We start from the raw sequence: 17,948 nt of genomic DNA, 5'->3' as shown, positions 1-17,948 counted from the left end.
CAGGCACATCCCATCTGGCTAGCAATAAAGTACGTGACGATTGGAATGCAATAAGATGCCAATTACTATAGGTGTGCATGAAGCCATCAAGAGAATCAACTGCACACAAGGATTATTCACACACGTACAGTAATAAAGTCACATAGGGCAATCCTGGGAAGTTAAATTATTACCCACCCCATAAGAATAGTCTAGTTACGACCAGTTTGAAGATACAAGCCATATCAGTTGCAGAGTGGTCCCTTGAGTTAAACAACAGTCTTACTACGTAGTTAAAAGGCTTTACTGTACCTATTAGAAACCGTTGAACTTCTAAGGATACTATAATTCATTATGCTGTTTGTATTAAACTGTAACTCCCTATGGCCTTAATTGTGTTGAATTAACAGTTGTACACAATTTCACCATGTATTGTTAAAACATACAAAGTAGTGCTTACACTATGGTACTGATGTAGTTATAACATTGTGATAGTTATTGTAATCTGCATCCTACAATCATGAAAGTAGCAAGATGTCACAATCGCTCTGGTGGTCACTCTATGAATAAGAGTTACCATTTTCCCTTACCTATTGTCGAGTAATAATAATTTCATGTGGTGAAGTTTCATCATAAGAGAATTGGTACTCCTCCCAATGTATTGTGCTGGCATGGGATATTTATTGAGCACGGAACCTGTTCACGTGATTTATCTGGTCAAAATTCATCCACGGCCACGAACATCTTACTGTGACAGTTGTTAATGTTACATGTCCTTCCTCCATCATCATGTGGGGACATATAGTTTGTTTCTTGTATACTGTATACCAACAGTTTGAGATAATGCATGGTTACACATTTCACTAAATACTTTTCCGAATATGCTATGTGTTCGTCCTATTCAAGTGTTGTAGAATCATGTGTACAACAAGTTCACTTAAAGTAAGTGTGTTGTGCTGTTTCAGTAAGGCAAGTAACTAAAAAACACAAGCTTTGTTTGTCTATATATAATAAGGACATGTTTTAGAGGTTCCACTAGGCTGGTACTACTATGGCAGCTACACTGGATATCCTTGTTAGGGAGCTACCATTAAATGGTGATTAATCTCTGTATTTGACATGTACCTAACAGCATATCCCCCTGTGTGTGTAATTCTGAAGCATATGGCATGTGTTTGTAACACCATAAAAGGAGGGATTTAAGAACTTAACTCTCTTTCAATGTGGGCATGCATATCATCCGTTTGTGATGCATAATATCATCATTCACTCTCCATGTTTGTGAATACATTCTTTGTGGTACTGCCAACTGTTTATTATGCTGGCAGGCCTGTTGTAATGATAGCGTAAACATCTCATTGGTTAGGCATTATCTGTTGTGTGTGGTGGGAGTCCCCACATGTTGTAATCCTGAGAAACACTCAGCCATGATAACCTTATACTAGCTCTTCCTGCTTCCTGTGGATATTGCAATGGTTTCTTATTATTGATTTCCCCTCTGTGTGTGTGTATGTGGCTTGTGTGTATGAATTTGATTAGCATGAACCCTGACTTTGTGTATTTGTGATAAAGGCGATCATATTAATGTCACTAAGGCTACCATCTTTTGTACATTTGTTGATTATATTTGATGCATACCTAATTCCAAAAACTACTTTTCTGCCTGAAATATGTCAGCACATTGAGAACACTAGTTATTTACAGTGGGTTATTCCATTATGTAAAATGGCATTTTTGTGAATTTGAGTTAGAGACCTACCATGAGGATCTTCGAATGAAGCTGAGGTTTTTAAAATCCTGAGTGGGCAGTCTCTAACTGACTTAGAAAATGGTGTGGGTGTATTTATAGTAGTGCATAGGTTATATAATAGAGACATACCAATAAGGGTATATGTTCTATTTGGTTATTAAAGAAAGATGGTTGTATATCAGATATCCCCCCGCAATATATAGTAGAAAGATAACATCGACATCATGATTATAAGGAAGGAAAGAATGTTCTCAATGCCTGGGGTGTGTATCACTTTACTCCTACAAGTACTACAACAAATTTACCATTCCTGAGCAACTCTTAAGGAAAAGCTTGATACATAGCCCCGAAGTACACACACTGTTATGATAGTTTAATAAACCAAACCCACTCATAGGCTGATCTTCTTGTCAGTGTACATATAATTCCTTTGATCTTAATACAACATGTGCTGAAATGAACAATATAATTCACATTGAGAGAAAAAATGTTGAAGTGTTGTGCTCATCTCCTGTAGTTATACAACTTGGCTGAAGTTGCTCGACTAGTTGACCTTCCTGGTGCCTTCATCATTGGTCCAGGGGCAGGATCCTCTCGCGTGGTGGGAAAGAACTGTGAGGTAAGGAGGTGCATAACATGATTTATCATGCAGGGTATGACTATCATAAGTGGGTTGCTGTTGTATCTGACTATGCCTGTTTACCTGTTTATTTGGTTTCTGTATTGTCATTGAATGGCCTTTCTTCCTATAGTAGGTGTGTGTTTGTGTACAAGTTACACATGAGCACTGTTCAAGTCAATCACATGGCTGAACTCTCATTTGTGTTCATATGACACATTTGTGTTCTTTTTAGTTAATTAAAATTTGAAAGTGCATGATATGGTATACTGTTCCAGTAAAAACTGGGGAGAATTGTGTGTGTGTGAGTGTATGTGCATAAAATATATGTTTCCAGCTGGCCAGCAGGTATATACATTGTTTGACTCTTTATAATTGACAGAATTTGGATGATTCATTAGTACTGTATGATACATTATATCACACTGCTCATCTCACTTCCTTTAGATGATTGTCAATGCCAAGTTGGCTGGGGATGGAGGTGGGAGTGATAATATTAAGAGCTGGATAGCCAAGCTGCCTGATGACAATGATGTGAGTTATGTGTATGTCAGTTCCTTATTATAATACTGTAATTGGTATGTACTTGTGTGCACTTGTGTGCAATATCCAAGTCTATTGCCCATCTTTGTATTGGCTACAGTAATTTCTTATGTGTGTGAGATAGTGATAACTGATACACATATATAGATATATACACAATGGGATACTTAACTCCATATACGTATATCTATCATGTGAAAAATGTGATGTTTCCCACAGCACCATTGGTAATGGTTATTGTTGTGGTGAGATAATAAACCACTTGGTCTGATATGGACCTTGATTATATAGGAGTTAGGAAGAGGTGTCATGCTTACCATATGGGTATGATAGCTAGGAGCAGGTCTCATGACCAGTCTGTCTTGAAATATACTTGGGGAAAGTGTCTAATTACTTAAGGATCTTATGGGCACTTATGGGTAGGAAAGGTGTACTGATTAATCAAGGTGTCCTATCCATATCTGTATTCCTTTTAGTTTTCATGTATGCAGACATAACAGTACTAGTTTAGTTTTATGGTAACAGATATATCTATAGCTGAGACATAAGTGATGAGCATGGGTAGATTTAAAATAGTACTGTAGTAGCACACTATTTGAAGCCTTATTATTATTATTACTAGTGTTACCCGTGCAAAATGCGCGTGATACTAAGACAATTGTTATGTCCTACTGTGTGAATACACTTAAATTTGAACATTACTAATGATCAAGGAGTAATCACATCATTACATACCAACAAAGACATGATTACGCATAGCTACTGATGTGCATACATAATTTCCTCAATTGTGTGTGGCACTGACATCTAGTTATAATGTTGGTGGCCTTGTGCACTGGAATTTCTGCACATCTGTACAGTACTCATGCAGAACACAGTTCTCATGAAGGTGGCGTATCAAGATGTGTCCCATTACAACCATGCACATACATGAAAAAGATTAGTTTTGAATGGCAGGGATGTACTCAACTTCATTTCGGTGATGTTGCATGAACTAACATAAAGTCTTTGAGTGTGATATGAGGATCAATTTACCAATAGTTGGTGCATCACCATAATGAGCTATGTTCTAATTCAACTTGCATTTGTCACATTCATTTTTTTGTATATTTATGTAGTCAATTTGAGTAACTGAATTGTAGTTTTATCTCTACATCCTAGTCATGGTATTGTAATGTTTACTTATCGCATGACCAAGTGTGTATGCAGTACAGTATTGAGTATGGGTATTCAAGTTTATCAGCTGTACTGAGCAAGGTCAACACAACCATGTGGATTTGGATAGAGAAGAGTTGTCTTTTGTTGCTTTCTGAATCAAGGTGCATTACCAAGATGAATCCTTCATATGAAGAGTGGTTACTCTAGAGAGGTTGATTTATTGATTGTTGGTAGAGAGGTTGTGTGTGTTCTATTAGGGTAGATATCGCGATGTATGTTCTATTAGGGTAGTTCAACGGAGATAAGTAATAGAGCTTCTAGAAGTTTCAGCTGTCCCTGTGGAGTTACCAAGGAGTGAAAACGTGTCTTGTGTCTCCCTACACATTGAAGACTGCAACAGTCACTTCATGATGTTGTCCACGATTCGTAGCCTGGTAAGGTAGATGTATGTTTTATTAGAGTAGTTGAACGTAATCTCCCGTTTTTCATCTCTCATAATGGCTAATCTTCCTTGTGTAGTCTGTTAGGTAGCCTGATTGGAGTGATCATAGCTCGTTAAATTGCCACACCTACTTCGACTGTTTCCTTCTCCCTTACAGTGGTGTTGCTGGTAATCCTCCGTTTTAGGTCTGTCTATAGTCCCTGACATGCTTATATTCGTGTCGCAGTAGCTGACACTTCTCTATCCTTGTAGTGGACAGCACAGCAGGGTGCAGAGTGTGTATTCCCGGCGAGTCTTCCCTCTGTAGACTGTCAAGTAGCCCGATCATAGCTCGTAGACTTGTCACACCCACTACGAAACTCTCTTTTTATACTGGTGGGTGTGATAAAATAAAATATTTTTTAGTTGCTGGATGATAGAGTACACACCAGATCACATAATCAAATTCGCTGATGTGATTGGTTAAATCATGAAAAAGTGATTGATCCTATTTCATTGTAAGCTTTTAGACCAATACGTCATCTGATTTTCTATTGGCAACGCGTGTATGCCGGAACGCCGTATACGCGTATCGTAAACTTATAATGGCCATTGACAGTGATAAGTATCTCGCAAACAAGGTTAGCACGTAATGACAGACACGAAAACCACATTGTTTTGGACGGGTAGTTGGTCTAGCGAGTTTGAAGCTAATCGGGGGAAAAACCAGGGAGTTTTTGTTTAAAAATTTGATGGCCTCGATTTTCCATTTCTCGTTCTGTCATCCACAGGGGGAGAGAAACGTCTGGTGTAAGCTGGGATGGGGAAGGCTGGTAACACGATAAAGGTCTCTAGAAAGTTTTGGACACATTCGTGTCTTCCTCGGGTAGCTACGGTGGTTTAAAGGATATTTCCCGTAGTTTAACGAATCGTCACCAATCCCGGATCAAAAGATTCGCCTCAAATTTTAGATTTGAACGGTACCGATCCGATTGGAATCCGACCAAGAACGACGGGGCAGTGCCGGAAAAGAGTTAGAGAATTATTATACAAAAAAAAATAATAGTACAAATCAAGTAAATACGGAATCTTCATTACAAGTTTTGGCCAAAAGGGTTTCATGACACCGCTCTGGTTCAAGTAAATTACAAACTATAACTGCTGAGCCCTGGAACTAGTAAGAACAAGACAGCAAACTCTCAATAAGACCACTGCTTACTAATACCTATCCTATAACATTATACTGTGGTTTATAACTTACTGTGCATGTTTTATATACAGTAGAAGATTTTTCTGTCATCATAGCGCAGTCAATTAATCACGTCACACCTCGTGTTATGCGGTCAGTGTACTAACTAATATCTGGAATTCAATTATGTGACAGCTGTTTAAGTTTACCAGAGCAATGCCTCAAGATGGAGTAAATCATGAGAGTGGGTATCGGTTATCATTGTGGTACTATTCAAGGGTGTAGTACAATTTTAATTAATCATAGGTGAATGTTCTATTAGAAGGGTTTGTTTATAATCTGGTGGAAGTGAAATGTAATGCATTAAATGTTAGGGTTGCTATAATTTAAGAGTTTCAGTATTCGGACAGTGACATTATCTAGTTAAAACACGTGCTAGTGTGTTGTTTGGCCAAGAAAACTGGTATGCTATATAGTGCTGGACATCATAAGTTTCCAAAAGTTATTTTTGTGTTTGTGATGCCATAACTTTTTGGTGGGTTGGTCAATATCATTGAAATTTGGACAGGTGAAACATGTACCCATTGTGGTCACACAAACTAATGTTGAAGCCATACCAATGTGAAATATTCACGCAATGATGTAATAACTACTTAGATGCAGTAATTTACATTCTTAACTTTTTCTCCATGTTGGTGCAAACTACACAGCTGAATTTTGGTGGGAAAGGAGTACAGTGATAGCTTTAAATTTCTACGAGAATGGACTTTATGATATTATCCTTTAATTCAATGCATTAAAGGATAACACAAACTTCACTTTTTCTTAGCCAAACTTACAGCAATGGCTATGAGTTTTGGTACACAGACATAATGAAACATGTACAAAAAATGTACAAGAACAGATTTTTAAAAATCTAATTTAGTCAAGAGTAATAGTTTCAAAACATAAGAGGAACCAGCATTAACCTCTTAAAGCCACACAAAAGTTTTGAGGAATGCGTTTTTTTACCAAACGGACTCTTACTTGTTATAAGGTAATGAAGAACAGGGACTGGTTTTATCATAACACCACATTCCACGTTTCATCCACCATGTTAATTAGTATTTGTATCACGTGAGCTATACATGGCCTCCTTGCCATTGAATGGCAAATCAGTCAACGGTTGTTTGGAGTGAATAGGATCAACTGGGAATGAGTTATGGATCATTATGTAATGAATTTGCATGCTTATAAACTAAACTTTGTATTCTCAGTGTGTTTTGGTTCTCATGCTTTCGTTGTAGGTAAATCCCTAGGTGTCATTTTAATCCTTATTACATCACAAGTAAAATGATGTTGATTGCATATAGTCATAGGATAAACACTTGAAGCTTTGTTTATAACCATAGTGGTCCATCAAATTATATAGCACGTCGCATTTTTGGAAACATGATGTCTGGCACTATACCAGTGTGTTAAAACAACACTGCTATTTTCACACATATAATGTAATAGCTTCACAATCCCTTCTTGAAATGGGACAATTTTTGCAGTTCAAATGTCCTCCACCTTCACCAGAGTATTAAAGCACTGGTTTTTTAATGCCTAAAGTTCTTATTGAATCTGTAGATAGATAGTATTATAAAATTTTAAAAATGAAGTAGAGATCTATATACAGTAAAAAGTAGTGAAACAAGAGATGAATGATGGTATTACAGCATAGCTTAGTGGGAAAGTCCCTACTTTGGCACATTATATAATGTGCCAAAGTAGGGACTTTCCCACAGAGGTATGCTGTAATACCATCATTCCTCTCTTGTTTCACTACTTTTTATTGCATATAGATTTTTAAAAGTAATTTAAAAAATTTAAAATACTAGCTTGTTTAGTTTTTTGCTGTAACACAGTTAGTTACAGTGTAGCACAGCTAGTTACAGTGTAACTTGTGACTGTTCTATTAGAATATCACACATGACTATTGTATTAGAGTGACTGTTCTATTAGAGTATCTTGAGTCAACCAAGGTGCAGCTAGCTATATAGAGGTGAGGTCATCTTGTTTACTGTTAAGTAAATAGCTAGATTGTTAAGAGGTTGTAGTCTCCACACTCTATTGCTATTAGATCTTTATTTGATGGGTGTGGTCACGGACCTATCGCGAATGGGATCCCAATCGTGAAATTGCAGATATCTAGTTAGTATACCTCTTATAATAGCACCATGACTAAAGTGCTTTTGAAATCCAGCTCTGAAATAATTTTGTGGCGTCTAAATATGCTGCTGAAAGAAAGTGTTGATATGGAAAATTAACGCCTCGGTATGGTTTCATTGGATGAAGAAGAAGACAAGCAACCTGATTGAAGATACAACAAGGTGCAGAGGGCCTACACTCGTCGGAATCCCAAAAGGCACATCCCACTGGTTATTGTGATGTAAAAATGGTGGCCGTGCGCTGCTTCGTTTGGCTTCTAAACTTACGACTGTGGTCAGGCAGTGAGTGAGGCAGGCAGACCCAATTTCAAGTTTTGACGATATTTTTATAATTCTATATCCAGTCACCGGTGAGTGTTTTCTTGTTTTTAATGCTGTATTTCATGTTAGATGGACTAATATTATTCCGTAAAGGTGATTTTTGTGGCATAGACGTCTCTAGGATGATTTTTGAAGGCAGCATTCTAGGTGGCACACGTCATTTTTGGGGGGATCCCTACTTAAACAGTACTAGTGTACTGTTTGATTAACCATTGTAACAATGTCTTTTGATGGTTTAAAAGAGTTCACACAGTTCTATGCTAAATCAGACTATTTTTAACAATTGTTCATTCAAGGTACACTAAGTACAGCCACCAAACCAAGCAATAAAAAACTGTCCCACGGTTCTAACGATGGACCTCTAAACCTATACTAAATCACTGAGCAGTTTAGGCTTTTACTAACATCTTAAAAGTCACAGGCTTTTGAAAATGCTCATTAGTAATCAGAAATCAATATTTCAGCAATGTTGCACTTGTTATAATGGTTTTAATCGCACTTACAAGTTGTCACCACAGAAACATTGCTATACCCACTCAAGTTATTAACTTTTGTGTGCATTGGTGCACTTGATATTTGAAGAAATGTTTCCAAGTTCAGGGGTGAAATCTAGTGTATTTGACGTTTCTGTATCCTTGATTCATTTGTTTCTCAGTCCAGCAACTACAGTATAGTGTGGGTTTTAAAATCCTGAATTACGAAAGTTGTGAGATTCAAAGATGTTAGTCCAAGAAACTACTGCAATGATGTTTATGCCAGTCAAATCATATATTTCATCATGAGGCTGTGATTATTAAATTAAATTTAACATCATGAAATCCATCATCAAGTCACGTTTGGTTCATGTTGTAAGGCATAACTTCTTCATCTTCAGAAGATTTTTACTAGCCATTTGTCCAGTAGTTGTGACAACTTGTATAAAGTCTCATATATGTGTAACCAACAAAGTGTTAATTTGATCATTCTAGATATGGAGCAATTATGCCGACATGGTTTCAGGAATAATAAGTACAGTATATGTGACTGGATCTACGAAAACCGTTCTTATCGCCCAAGACAGGAAGTTTGATTTTTTCACACAAACACAAAGCTTAATGAATGCACTATCAAGTTTCACTGCCACAGTCGACCAGAGTAAAGTGGTCTGCTTTTGCTGGCTGCTTTTCTAGAGCACAGTGGCGAGCCGTACGGGTGGTCTGGGGTATTGATGGAGCCCTGGCCGACCAGGAGATGGCTGTGTGTGGCTGTACAGCTCTGTGGTGTTGGACAATGACCTGTGCTGTAAATTTCCTTTCATTTTAGCCAGTTCTGAGCCCTGAATGGCCTATAACTTGGCCTAATTCATCCTAGCACGTCTCTTTTCAATTTTTGAACACCATCTTGCCCGCCTTCCAGGGCCCCCGCCTCCCACCCCTTCTGGAGCTCGCCTGATACAGACAAGCTCGGTTTAAAAACTATCTAAAATGGCGGGAAACTTAGCTGTTGACTACTTCTTCAGTGGATGATCAGGAAGGTAAGAAATTGTTGTGAAACGTGTGAAAATTTGGTATGCGTAGCTACCACCATTGGCCAGCTACAACACACAGAATATTTAAAACCGACGTTTCTCGATACTTTTAAATGGGCGATAAGACCGGTTTTCCCAGAGACAGTCACATATGTGTGAGAATTGGGAATTATGATGGCATTTTGAAGTAATTATAAAAGTAGGAAAATCTGCTATTTGCGCAATTCCATAAAAATAGATTAAAATACTTTAATGAAACATTCTAAAATTTTAATAGAACATTCATCCAAGAAATACTTGGAATAAAAGACTATCTTAGAATAGAAGACTATTTGAAGCTGAAACATTAATGTACATGGTCTAATGTAGCAATGAACTGACATTATTGGCCAAAGATGGTGACATATTGTATGTAATTTTAGGAATAATGGGCATTTCTCAAAAGCATAATAGGTGATTTTGACAAGCATAATGTTGAGCATAGTATAGTAGCCTCATGCCTAAATCATTCTCTCCAAAGTTTGGAAGTTGTTACCTTCCAAATTTAAATCATCTGTGAGCTTTGAAAGGAACAGAAAAACTAGGAGACCAGAAGACAAACTTTGTAATTTATGTATCTCAGAGGTACCTGGATCATTAGGTATCCATAGGGATATGTGTCTACTCAGCTATAATACTGATACAATGTATGCTGTAGAGATACCATCCACCATACAAAACTTAAGTGAATAAGCATGTGTTATATTAGGAGATTTTCAGTATAATGTAGTGTGTTTACTGCTTGTGTTTGTCTGCAGAGGACTAAGTACGTGGTAGAGTCTTACCAGTCACTAGAAGGAGGACCACTGATGAATCTGTTTGCTTCAGAAGGCAAACAAGGCATGGTATGTGTGTTGATTGTATATGTATGTGTGTGTACATGTGTGCGTCATATGTGCAAGCAAAAATGTGTGTGTGCGTGTGTATGCGTGTGTGGGTCAGTCTTTTTACAGACTTGTTTGTTGGTGCCTCCTAGTGGTGACTCCTGGGCAACAGTTTCTGCTACCTTGCAGATACTGGCTAAAGCCAACAAGCCATAATTTTCGTGTGGAGTGTCCAATTGTGGTTTTCTTCCTTTGGCCTTGCATTCCAAAGAAAACTATTGGTCTGCAAAAGAGAGTGGCTAGTCCTACTACTTAACCTTTGTCTAACTACGTATGATATGGAAACGTTTTAGAAATGACAAATTTGTTCCTGGAACATTCACTCATTAGTGGAAAATTCTGGTGATATTCGTATTTGTTGGTGAAGCAGTGGTAGGAGTTGTGTTCCAGTGCTGTAGATGTTCTAGCACAGAACAGAGGAACAATGACCTGTGCTGCTAACATCTTTTCCAACTTAGGCCACCAATTGTAGATTCCTTGTTTCCTGTCACCTGCCCGCATGGTAATTTTATAGCCGCATACAAATTTATTATTGCATTTGATAGTCATGTGGCCTAATTATCTTTGTTTATAAGTACTAGTGTGAGCACATGGTGTATTATTGGAAAGGTAGTGAGTTTCTGGTGTGGTTTAATGCCAAAAAGCATGGATAACAACGTAGTTTGAATCCATTCCAACTGTTTACAAGCACCGGATCTCTTCAAGTAGCCATTGGTGAACGAGATACATTAATGAACAGGAGTCCCACTCATCTGACAATCTCGTGTGTGGAACATATGGAAACTTCGTACTGTTGCAGTTGATGGTATTAGTACCACAAGAATGATACACCCAGCCAGCAAACTCTATAAAAGCCTTCATGATTTGGTGGCTGCATACTCAGAGAAAATGAGGGGTCTGCAACACTTCGAATCTTTGAATCTTGATGAATCCCAGTGAAATCACAACAAATCTTACTAAATCTGAGAGAAAAGGCAATTAGGAGTTAATGGGCTCCTTGATATTAAATAATAGATTTTAACAATATAATAAATAATAGCCGCCCGCCCGCATGGTATTTTTGCCTGACTAGGATAGCAAAACAAGCAATTTACAATATTTGGCCTTATGGACTTTTTGTTGTCCTTGTGGTGGAGACAGGTTGATTTAACTAGACACATCACGTCACTAATTTAGGAGGAATCCTAGAACTCTGCTATCACAGTACACTGTACAGTGGACAGCTACCAAGTACCAAGTAGGTACCAAGTGTGTGTGCATGCATGTGTGTGTGGAGGGGAGAGAGCTGATAGTGTTTATTATTTGGCTGAGACTATTGTCACTGATTGTTGGTATTATAACAAAAGCTATTGACATCATCCAACAAAAATGTAGGGAAAATGGAAAAGAAAAGTTTGACTAAAGCAGATCCCCTACCCTTGGCCACTACCTATGCAGAATGGTTAAGAAGAAACCAAAAGTCTGAACCTGACCCTAACCCTACTAGATTGATACCTGTAGTTGCTGGGACCTACGTATCTGGAAGGTTAATATTGGTGCTGTACAGCTTTCATTTCTCAAATGCAGGCTGTATTTACCACAAACTTTTTGCCTACATGGGCAGAAGGGCATAGACACAGACACGTACACGCGCATACCTTTTCCAGCAACCAGGCACATGCCCCATAGCTGGCCTTTGGCTGGCTAGCCTGAATTAATATCGTTTCCTCTGTCCATATTGATGGTGAATAATTGAGCATGTGTTCTCCATTGTTACTATTGAGCTGTGTACCCATCATTATGTCTAGTCTTATCTTTTCATGATTTACATCCATACCATCTCTACTCTCACTGTATAGTATGCAACAAACACAGGAACTAGCAGCATATGTAATTCCATTGGCTATACAGTATGTACCTACATATAACAGACAATTTCATAAGCATGCATGCTTATTTAGCTATGATGTTTGTGTTATGGAACATCTGCAATTACCTACTCTGCTTGTCATTGTCTTTCCAAAAAAAAAAAAAAACTTAAATGCAAGCAATTAAAAAAACTTGTTAATCAAAGGGTGTGGAACCCATTTCACTTGTAAGTATTCATCCATCCTGTTTCATTTGGGAAAGATACTTGGGTGCTAAACTCTTTAATTTGCAAGTTGTTTTGATCGCTCACATATGGTGTATATTTTTAACATTACAGTGAAACCTCGTTAGCAAGGCTACCTTTGGGACCCACAATAAGTGACCCTATTAGTGAGGTGGTCTTATTAATGAAAACCTCATTAATCCAGCCATAAACAAAGTGCAACAAATCAACACCTGGCAGTGGCTATATAGTTGTTGTAACAGCTATATACATATGCTATAGGTTTCATATGCAGATAGGATCATTCATTACTTGAGGGATAATGGCTGCTAAAAGCATGAAGCACGAGCAGCAACTTTTGCAGTGATGCGTTGACTTTCTGTTCAGCTGGCCCCTTTATTATGGGAATATTGTGTTAGTTTTACTAGTTTGGTCTTGCAGTATGTGGCCACTGGGCTTAATAATGAGGTGGCCCTATTAACAAAAATTAAATCATTGGAATAGTATGTAAGATACATCTGGACTTTCTGGACTTGGCTACTATAACAAGGTGGCCTTATTAACGAGGTGGCCACTAAGTGAGGCTTCACTGTAAGACTTTTTTCCTTGTTTTTACACATAGTTGTATAATTGCATGCTTCCTCACCAGGTACTGGAAGTGAAGGTAAAGTCTCGGACTGGTCCAGAAAATTTCATCACTTGTATGAGAAAACAGTTGGCCAGTCACTATGGTGACAAACCGGTGGCAATGGGAGGGGTATTTCTGATTGCCAAAGGCAAGGCTAACCTTCACATCATGGTGAGGATAAGTGGTGTAAATTGTACTGTAACAAAGTGTACAGTATGTCTACAATACAGTTATTTGTGCAAAATGTATTGTTGCTTGTCTACCTCACTTAGCCAGATTTTTCAGACAAGCCATTGAATACTGCCGAAGAGATTAACAAGTGGCTAACCTTCCATGACATGTCCGCCCCATTGGTGTGTCTCTGTGAGTTTGTATCACATGACCCGGTAAGCAGCACATAACTATAGGAAGTTACTGTAATTATGTGTATTTTACTGTTAGTATTAAATTACAGTATCACCCAACATTACAGCAATTACAGTAATTGTGTTAGTTAACATGATCACATCATTGAAGCACTGTAATGTTTTCTGATGGAAATACATGTCATCATAATTATAGTGTCACTTAATACCAATTTATCTACCAGGCATCTCAGTAGTGACAGTAGTAAAAGCACTTCTGACCAGTACATGGCTGCTATTTTAACTGGTAAGAATAGACTCTTTTTACTTTCAGGAAAGTCAAATGGGGATGGGTGCATATCGAATCAGGTTTACCAAATTACATTCTCGGCCATAGGGTAGAATTATACTATTCTGTTTAACTAGTGTACAATCTGTTCTCTGCACTAAAATGGTTTGATGTTAGAAGTACATCACTGTCAACTTAAATTACATGAGAAATGTTCGGGAAATCTGACTGTGATGTCAACAATGATTTGTGACACTTTATATGTTGGTTACTGAGTTGGTGCTATTCAGACGACATAGAACACTTTTAGGGCAGAGATTTCCATCTTTTATCCTTAGGATTAAACTCTAGATATGTAGGTGTTGTAAGTAGTGATGCTCCAAACAAAAGCCCTTCATACTGAAATATGAGTACATCAATTTTTCTTGTATGTGCATATAGCATTTCTGATAGTGAGTTCGATATGATTAGAGTTCAGCAGTGACTTATAAACAACAGTTCACATAACGTACCCACCCATTTACACTGAAACTATTAATATTGTATTACTAGTCAGAACATCAACACACCAGTGATGTGTTTTGTGGTATAAAAAACATATGTCACAAGGATATGATACATTATTACAGCATGGTGGTCATTGCTAAGATACTGGTATTTCTATCTGCTTATTGGTGTTTTAGTGATGCATGCATACATAGTTAATGGAGCAATGAATATCTCCATTACTTCCTATTAGGCCTTTTAGTAGTAATGCTTAATTTCTGTAATAGGCAGCTTTTGTGGCATGGAAAAAAGGCAATGTATAGGAGTGTGCAATGTCATGCTTGCTACTAGTGCATTTATGCTATACAGACTGGCATGTTAAATAAATTACTGCTAGGATGAAAACACGATGAACACACCACCATACAAACCATTATTAGGAACGGCATGCCATTTAAGAAAACATTTCTGAGACGTACATTTGTCCAGAGATTGTAGTAAATGTATATGAAAAACAACTGTCAATTTCAGGTCAATGAATGTTTGAACTTGACTGGCTGAGCGAAAATTGGTCATTTTCTCACATTCCTTGTTTTTTCTTCTCTGTTATCTATATTAACAAAGGAGTGGACAGCCAAAGATTCTGCTTTATGAATAGTCTTATAGTGCTGACAGTTGGAAAAGTCATAGTACAGCAGCAATACAGTAAATAAATTACAGGTGCTTAATTAACTGATCATAATTCACAACTGAAACAAGCTACAAAGACATGACATAGCTCTCTATTCTTGAAAATCAATTAAGGTATAGAGCTTTCCCTGTGTGAACAAAGAAGGCCATTCTAGCAAAGAAATGGTGACGTTAAACTTTATTTCGGGTACTTCGTAAATGAGTCCCCATAGTTCATGTGTACATGTCTTGCTATACAAACACAAAACAAACTCTCCACAGGGTGACTTGTAATGTAGTTGAACTTTCTATAGGGTGCATGCAACTTTGGCATATAGATTTTTTTTTCAGTTTCAGTGCATGCTAAAGCAATTAAAATATTCATAAATTATGTAGCACATGTGTTTTTACCCAATTTATTTCAATATGTTTTTATAGCAAAATAAAATTTTGTGAAAATAACTGGTTTTCACTCAGCCAGTCACAGGACAACTCAAGTACTCTAGGGTTTAAAAACCAGCTAAGCTACATGTTTTCTGTTGTTGCAGGATCTTGACCTGCGGATTGAACACACACACTGTTTCAGTAACCATGGTGATGGAGGCCACTACCACTATGACACCACCCCAGAAGAAGTGGAGTACCATGCCATCTTAGTACTGGCTGAGAAAATATACCGGGTTGATCGACCACAAGAAACCCACCAACTTGGACGAGATTAGATTAGCAATACATGATGCATAATATTGACTGTCACTATATGTACAATGTTAGGTATTTTTTTAAATCAATACAAAAATTAGTCAGTTAAATAATTGGAAGTTGTGGCACATTATTCAAGTTGACATTGTGTTGAGTCCTCATCACTGTCACCATCTTGCACGTTCATATCACCTACAAAGAGACAATAGGTATTATATTTATGGAGCTGTTATGTATTGTTTTATAAAGTGGGCATTTGTTTCACTCTAGTGAATGATTAGAATAAGTATAGTAGATGGCTTCTGCTATTTTTGTGTACATGTATGCTATTGTTATTGAGCTTTACAGTGACCAGCACTGAAGGTCTGATAGCAATATGTGCTGCAGCCTTTGGGTTACCTAACCTAACAAGCTGAAACTATAGACTTAAACATTACTTAATCTACAGTAGCTATAGTAAAGTGAAACAGAAAATGGGACAAGGAAAGGAAAAAATCCAGGATTCAAATGCATATAATGTCAATACAGCAAAAGTTTCAGTGAAGGACAGTCCAACGATTTGCTCCAATGTACCTCATACTCTCAAATGTTATTACAAATGCTTTGATATAGAGATTGAATTATTATCATTAGATATTTCCCAGTTATACCGTCACTGCAAACTGGAATGGCCGTAATTAGGATCTGCTGTTACTACCTCAATTACATATACAACATATTTACTGCAAATACATAGAAGACCAATCACCAGATGATAACTAAGGAAGTCCCAAAGGAAGCAAATAGCTAATGGTAAACAACTTAGACACTACTGTGGTAGCATAAAATGCACTGCAATAGTTACAAGGTGTTAAATTTTATCTTGAAGGAAACAAAAGTCCTCATATCAGGAAAAGCCCAGCCTATTATATTTATATACTGGTAACACAATGTTATGGCCTTATGGGACATAAACAATTATACAAAGACAGTAGCGTGGGATCAGTTTTACAACTTGGTAGAGATGACACAATGGCTTGTATGTATTACTGTGCACTTGTAGCCAAACAACCTTTTCTCTTTGTCATTGAATAGGGCACCACCACCAATCCAGTTTTCAAACAACTTATACATTAGGCCACTTCAAATAAATTCTGTTTCCTGTCTACCACCCGCATCTGGTTACTGTCAGCTCTAAATATTCCATTATTCAAGTTATTCTTGCAGTAAAACCCATCTTGTAAAAGTGGCAGCAGTTCTATCAAGTTGGTGCAGATTCATGTTTGTACTATTTTTGCAACTTAATAAAAGCTTAAGAATACTTTTATGCATGGTTAAGCCAGGAAAATAATGGCTTGTAAAGCTGCCAATCTTATAATGGAAATGGACCGCCTGTCCGTATACAAATATGCCTGAGTCCAGAATGGGAAACAGAGAATTCATTTGGAGTGGCCTTACCTTCACCACCAACGGAGGGCTGTCTTTGATGACCTCTTGGTACAGTTAGCGAGCTATCAGAACCTGATGATGAGTCATGATGATGTGATGTCAGTTTGGCGTTTTGTGCCTGGATCTTCTCCATCCAAATTTTACGGTCACTTTGAGAACCGCAATTTAGCAATACTTCACTGCAAAAAAAAAAAAAAAATAGTAACCATCTCACAGTTGATTTGGTTATAGCCTTATGGCATTTCTACATTCAATTCACCACTTGATGTTTCGCAATTCACACACAAATGTTCTCAAACTGTGCTCCCATACAGTGAGACTTGCACAAGTGACATCGCGTACAATCATTCTTACCGTCTCTTATTGCACGGAGCAGGGGTGTGCATGATAAAGCAATACTTGGCGCCTTGTGGCTTCTTTTCGCAGTGCCCCAAGAAAACTCCTTCCAAATTGTACGCGCCATGTCTGTGCTGTAAGGACAACGTGTGTAAAACTTAATATGTGTTAATCATTCAGACAGACCTGTAATGTGTTTGACTCCTTATCCTTTTTGTAATCTGCCTCGTGAACGTAGTAGACTAAATAGTGTTGATACAGGGCGAAATACCGTTTGTTGAAGAAGCCTCCTTTTCTGTTCTGCTTGTAAAGATGGCCACATACGATTGGTTTCTGGATGTCGAACGGCATCTTTTTCGACGGCAGCGAACAATGACCTTGTGACTGCGCCAT

The 17,948-nt window shown here is 37.7% G+C and overlaps 2 protein-coding genes across 2 annotated transcripts in view; one reads left to right on the top strand and one right to left on the bottom strand.

Moving 5' to 3' along the window:
• The window catches only part of LOC136242129 (ester hydrolase C11orf54 homolog), a 20,561-nt gene extending 4,656 nt beyond the window's left edge, over positions 1–15,905 (top strand). Inside the window, exons 4-9 of the mRNA XM_066033538.1 lie at positions 2,247–2,348; positions 2,796–2,882; positions 10,477–10,563; positions 13,323–13,472; positions 13,574–13,687; positions 15,638–15,905. Of these exons, the coding sequence (XP_065889610.1) occupies positions 2,247–2,348; positions 2,796–2,882; positions 10,477–10,563; positions 13,323–13,472; positions 13,574–13,687; positions 15,638–15,811 (714 nt within the window). The 3' untranslated portion in view covers positions 15,812–15,905. The remainder of the gene's footprint in view (positions 1–2,246; positions 2,349–2,795; positions 2,883–10,476; positions 10,564–13,322; positions 13,473–13,573; positions 13,688–15,637) is intronic.
• Positions 15,808–17,948, bottom strand: LOC136242135 (uncharacterized). Its single transcript, XM_066033544.1, has 4 exons — positions 17,742–17,948; positions 17,574–17,689; positions 17,229–17,398; positions 15,808–15,983 (listed from the first exon to the last, which is right to left on the bottom strand). The coding sequence occupies exons 1-4, from the start codon at positions 17,946–17,948 to the stop codon at positions 15,922–15,924; spliced, it is 555 nt and encodes a 184-aa protein (XP_065889616.1). The 3' UTR covers positions 15,808–15,921.

The sequence above is a fragment of the Dysidea avara genome, chromosome 13 (genome assembly GCF_963678975.1).
Source record: "Dysidea avara chromosome 13, odDysAvar1.4, whole genome shotgun sequence".
Lineage (NCBI taxonomy): Eukaryota > Metazoa > Porifera > Demospongiae > Dictyoceratida > Dysideidae > Dysidea > Dysidea avara.
The sequence above is the reverse complement of the archived record's forward strand: the minus strand, read 5'-3'. Positions and strand labels throughout refer to the sequence as shown.

Bases quoted from the DNA above. Each gene is read 5' to 3' on its own strand.
- LOC136242135 (XM_066033544.1), bottom strand. From the start codon at position 17,948: ATGGCGCAGTCACAAGGTCATTGTTCGCTGCCGTCGAAAAAGATGCCG. The intron at 17,690-17,741 runs GTCTGTCTGAAT...TTGTCCTTACAG, and splicing joins AGGAGTCAAACACATTACAG to CACAGACATGGCGCGTACAA. The intron at 15,984-17,228 runs GTAAGGCCACTC...GTCTCTTTGTAG, and splicing joins GCCCTCCGTTGGTGGTGAAG to GTGATATGAACGTGCAAGAT.